Consider the following 6000-nt stretch of genomic DNA (forward strand, 5'->3'; position numbering starts at 1 on the left):
GGTTAATATCACTTAACTCCTACTAGGAAAAACTGTCTTACTTTTGGCTATAGAACAAAGCAAACAAAATCAATGACAACCTTCATCCCATTTATAATGACCCATCATGAGGTCACTAAATGGCCAGAAGTTTACAACATTAATCATTAAATACCACCCACAATTTTTTGTCATTTGCTCACAGGAAAGACATGTTGAATTTACATAGATTAAAGTATTTGATGCTGGACATATAATATCAACAATCAATCAATCTACAAAATGCAGCTTTTTTTGGCTTACTTTGTTCCTAAGTTATTCAGAGAAGTGCATACATTTGTACTTCAATGACCCCTACGTTGTAAATAATAATTACTACTAAGGGCTGTCAATATAATGTGGAAGACACATTGGTGGCCTTCAGCTGTTTTCTGCTCTTTGATCGTGTTATTGACTCTTCAACACATTCACCATTTCCATTTTCAATTCTATATTTTGATATTTGGAATTCGCAGTCAATTGCAAGAAGTCTTTAGCCCATCACTTTTCATAATGATTATTTAAAAGTGTAAATTCATAAATAATGTAGATATACCTTTTATAGTTTCGGATGTCACTCAATTATTTTCATAGGTCACAGTGCATCGAAAATCTATAAATAGTTGCTGAACACAGCCTGATTTGACCACAGAGGTAAAACCCTGAACAGCTGGGGCAAATTTGGACACACTATTCAAGCTTGATTCTGTCTGAATTTTGATAGTGATCAAATTTTTTACATAATTTACTGACACAAAATAAATGTGGTCAATGATCTTAAATATATCTATTGCATAATACTTGCTATTTTTAAAACTCTTTTTGGCAATTTACTGTGCAATTTAAGATTTCTTTGAAACTTAAAAAATTTGAAATTTGAAAAAATACTAAAATTTGGAAGAAAAGTATGAACCCCATAAAAAGAAATGTTTGACCCCATTGAGCAATTACCCGCAAAATTAATCCCAGCTAATCCCAACCTTCCCTATGAAGTATTGAACTGTGTAGTACAATTTTAGAGAGATCCATACATCAGAACACTTTAACACAACTAGTTGTGTAGAAACTAGAATAACACTTGTTTTTGACCCCTTATTTACCCTTTATTCCTGCATGTTAGGGGCAATTACCCCTAAACTCAATCCCAGTCTTCCCTTTAGGATATTGTACCTTGTGGTACAATTTCAAAGATCCATAATTCCTAAACTATTGGTATAACCCCCAAAACCAATCCCACCCTTTCTTTTGTGGTATTAAACCTTCTTGTAAAATTTACTTATACGAAAACAGACATTGTCCAAATGTGTCTTCAAAAGACGATGACACATACACCGACGAGATCATAGCATTCATAATGCGAACCTAAAAAATAATTTGAGGTCGTATAAAAAGGCACATTGGTTCAATTGAGCAAGGAAATCAAAGGACATTTTAGCACCATCATTTTAACATTACCTGGATTTTCTAATAGGATATTTGAGTGTAGTTAAACCACAATGTTATTTAAGTTAATTGGATTATCTTGATCTTATCATCATTTATTCTAAAATAAGTCATTTCCTGAAAACTTGCCCTATGATGACTTTCACTTGTTCCCGATACTTGAAGAGCAGTTAATGTTGAACCCTGCTTCTAAATTATTGATACTAGTAGCTACTACTTTGCAATTACTATAACATCAGGTTGTATAATGTGTAAATAGTACCCCATAGGTGTTTTCCAATACCCTCAGGTGTATATAAATATATACATACAACTCGTCTAAACATCAACCCAACAATGTTAGATCTGTAAATTTGCTTTTGCAAATTTTTTGTTCTTCCCTCTCCGGGATTGAACCCATGCTACTGTGATATCATGACACCAAATGGCCTGCATGCTCGAAAGCGTTATGCCCGTGAGGCCTGGTGTTTCTTCTATTTAACTGGAATTTTCAAAGAACTTTTATTTTTTTCACTTCTTTTGCCAAATAATTGATGTAACCAACAAATTGGTCTTTTTTGGCTGGTGCTGCATCAAGCAAACATCATTAAAAAATGCTAGATAAAAACTGGCTTTGTTTTATGATACCTTAAATTCAAATGAGAAAGTACTGTCATTTTTATACGTAACTTCAGCAGGAGAGTTCTAGATTACTTTTTTTCCATGGCAGAAGTTGAAGAAAAGTTTGCTGGTCCTGAACATTATTTATATTGCAAAATACCAAAATTGTACATGTGCAATGTAGCTCAAGAATAATATCAAGTCATAACACGGTTATATTTGTAAGTTAATGATTACCTACAAAAGTATCAAAAGAAAGACAATTTTTTTATATTTAAACACACATATAGATATTTTATCTAGAAGAGTCAAGAGCCCTGGACCTTTTCTGAAAAGGTATGTCCAAAGATGCATCATAAATGTTTAAGCTGAATAGTCAACATTTTTTTTTTCACGTACATTTCAAGAATCTGGTTAAAATTATTCCCAATTCAATTCATTTCTTTTTGATGAGATGACTTGAACAGGGAATTCTGGCTTAGATATTATAATCCACAGAACTTTTAAACTTGTATTGTTAAAAATCCAGAGTTCTGTTTTCCTCGAAATCCTTAGTAAGGCATTGATCATGGAAATATAATGTGAGTTGATTTGATTTGATTTGATTTTTGAACGCCACTTTTAGACACTGCATATAGACTATTTCGTGGCAGTCAGTTTTTATTTGTGGAGGGAGCTGTAGAGTCCAGAGAAAACCACAGACCTTCGATAGGAAAACTGACAATCCTTAAGTCAATTTAGATTGGAGTCCAATACACTGGCAGGAGTGGGGTCCAAACTCACAACCTCAGTGTTGACTGGTTAGTGATTACAGTAGTAACTACTAAGACCACTCAGCCACCGAGTCCCCTGATGTGAGTTGAACTACCACAGTTGGATTCATTATATATACATTTGCATAATCATATGTTGTACTTACATAGGGATATTCAAAATTTTTTTGACTGGCAACATCTTGCATGTAGTCCACTCGAAATTGGTTATCTGGATTTTCTAGAAGAACGGGAGGATTAAGTGTAGCCATGGCCCCTGTTATTGTCTGAAAAACATGAAAAATATAGTACTTGTTGTGAACATGTAGTTAAAATAAGTAAACAATTATGCAGATTACTACATGCTGTATATTAAATTATGCTTATCCTGACAATGAAATTAAAAAAAAAAAACAAATATCAAACAAAAACCGAAATCTGTTTATCATTTCTACTACATTCTACACATTATTAAATTACATGATTCTGGGTTGATTCAATATCGTAGCAGCTACGTAGCTTTTTTACTACTAAACATATAGCTAGCCTAGCTGCTTTTTAGATCTATATAACAGCTAGGCTAGCTACACATTCAGTAGTAAAAAATCTACATAACCCTATGTAGTAAATTTGATAACAGGGTTGAGTTCATTATCGTAGCAGCCAGGAGAACATTACTTTTCCATTTGTCTTCAATTCAAAAGTTTGTATTTGTATTATATTTGTAGTCGAATTTGCAGAGTAGTGATTCAGAAGAGCTTGTCATGATTTTTTGACTCAAATCACATTGTTGCTTTTATTCTTGATGTTTTCAGTCTCTTTTCTCAGCATTGTAATTTCAGACAAATGCATCACCTAAAAATATGATTTCAGAAATATGTTTCCCCAGGAATTTACTGCCCGCCTGCCAAAAGCAAGAATAAATTTCAGTATTTGGCAATTTATGTTGATATATATATATATATGAATATGTGTTTGTTTTGACAATTATTATTAATGGATGTAAATTGTAATAATGGCTATTTCTATATCTTGAAAGTTTTCTGTTCTTATCTGTTGCTAAATTTAGAGCACCACTGATGAGTAGTGTGTGTAGACGAAAGCGGCTCTGGCATACCAACTTATTAGTCTGATATCATTGATGAAGTCTTCTGTTTGTATATATACATATACTCAAATAGTCCTGTATCGAAAAAATACTAGGCATATACATGTACATGTAAAGATTCTGTGTATTGCAAAGGGAAACATGCCATTACCCCCACAAACCCAATAGCACCAAGACAAACTGGTACCGTAGAGGTATCAAATATTATCCAAAGTTCATCATGTGTACTTAAATCATACTGTACATAATTATGAAATAAATTTGCACCCATTCGTGCATTTCTATAAATATACATGTATGGAGAGCTTGATAGATTACTGATAATGTGAACTAGTGAAGACAAGATTTTTTAGAAATACATGTTCATATATCCGTGTTGCAATTGTAGAGTTCAAGCAGAAGTTTATAATCTAACAACACAACAACACCATGTTATCAGTGAGTATCTTTTCAATAGTTTTATAATTTAGGTGCAAATATGAAATAATTACACCATCATCACTTAGATGAGTGAACATTCTAAAAATAACTCTGTTTATTATTGTCTGTGTAACAATAATGATGTCAGTTTTTATGTGTTGTTGTATTTTCATCAAGTGAAACAATTTTATTAGGTGAAACTGTTTTCATTTCTAATATTCTTTCAATTCTGTCAATGAAGACTTAGTATATTTTCTGGTAGCCATCTTGGAAGACTTGGGGGTCATAAATTCATGTTTGTTTTGAAAAAAAATACTCACCAAAATTGCATCTCTAATATTCTTTTTAATATCTTCTATTTTGTTTTTTCTTTCACTGTAAAATTAGATAAAACACTATTTCAATTTGGAAAGCAAATTTCATATCAAAATTAAATTACATCTCCCTTAAAGAACCTCAATCCAAACAAAAATTGACAGTTACTTATGCATACATAATATGTGATGTTTATTCCGATTTATTTAATGGAAACAGATAGATAAATAATTCCACTTACTCTGCAGAGAATCCATTCACATGCAATATCCTCATTTGTTTCACAATCGTCGATTTTCCAGATTCACCGGCACCTTTCAAAAGAAAAACATAGTTTTTTACATGACCATTCTATATTTTGAAATGGGTAAAACAGGTGTGAAATGGACGACCATATTCGTCTAATACCTCCACTTACCTAATAATAACAACCTATGTGTGGCTCGATATACTTGTTTCTCCTTTTTAAGTTCCTCATCTATCCGTTTATTAATTTGTTTTCTAAGTTTATCTTCTTCATGATCGTCTCCCGTGCCTCCCTTTGGCTTAAAACATCCCATACTGTACAGTATCGACGAAATTTTGCCCGTTTTTGTAGACAACCACACAACAAAAAATATCCCCTCCTGCTTTACGCCGGGGATAATCCTTCACGTATCCTCTGAATTGTTATCGATGAATGATTTAACCTACTGATAGATGGTTTCAATTTTGTCTAAAAGTCCTAAAATGCCTGGCTTAGACATTAAACTGGTGTAATTCTCCTCGTCTGCCGACATTAGCAAGCAGGCAACCATACAGATACGTCAATTTGACAAGAGTTGGGTGGGGTTAAAAGGCATTATGGGAGTTTATTAGAATTAGATAGCAAAACTTGATGACATCACAAACATGTTCTTACGAAATACACAATTTGTGTATTGCATACCAACAAAGAATAATTCATGGGGTTATGCATATTGTTGATTATGGGTAATTTGGTATCGGATATTTAGTTTTATTACTAGCAATAATACCAAGCTGCGTATATATATATAAGTTATAAATTAAAGAATAATTTATCGTATTATTTAAACAGAGACATATATAATATTATATTGTGTCTCAATTTAAAAAAAAAATTATTTCGAGATAAATTATTTTCATTTTCGGCGGGGTTTATGCTCAAGGTTTATGATAATAAATATAAAAAAATATAAACTACTGAATGTGTCTCTGGTTTGAGTTTAAACCAATTTTAATTTTATTTTTATTTTTATGATTTGCGCTATGTCTTGACTGGTTTGGGATATTTTTGTGATCACCAAGTTTTCAAACAATGAAATTTGGAAATGACAGTGTAAC

At 32.2% G+C, this 6000-nt stretch overlaps 1 protein-coding gene across 4 annotated transcripts in view; it reads right to left on the reverse strand.

Moving 5' to 3' along the window:
- LOC134721635 (guanine nucleotide-binding protein G(s) subunit alpha-like) overlaps positions 1-5496 on the reverse strand; it is a 53469-nt gene extending 47973 nt beyond the window's left edge. For all 4 annotated transcript variants that reach the window (XM_063584760.1, XM_063584758.1, XM_063584761.1 and 1 more), the window contains exons 1-4: positions 5075-5496; positions 4898-4970; positions 4662-4716; positions 2981-3100 (exon numbers count right to left, since the gene is read on the reverse strand). In XM_063584760.1, the coding sequence (XP_063440830.1) occupies positions 2981-3100; positions 4662-4716; positions 4898-4970; positions 5075-5216 (390 nt within the window). In that variant the 5' untranslated portion in view covers positions 5217-5496. The remainder of the gene's footprint in view (positions 1-2980; positions 3101-4661; positions 4717-4897; positions 4971-5074) is intronic.
- Between the last annotated feature and the right edge of the window lie 504 nt (positions 5497-6000).

This window comes from Mytilus trossulus, chromosome 6 (genome assembly GCF_036588685.1).
Source record: "Mytilus trossulus isolate FHL-02 chromosome 6, PNRI_Mtr1.1.1.hap1, whole genome shotgun sequence".
Taxonomy (NCBI): Eukaryota; Metazoa; Mollusca; class Bivalvia; order Mytilida; family Mytilidae; genus Mytilus; species Mytilus trossulus.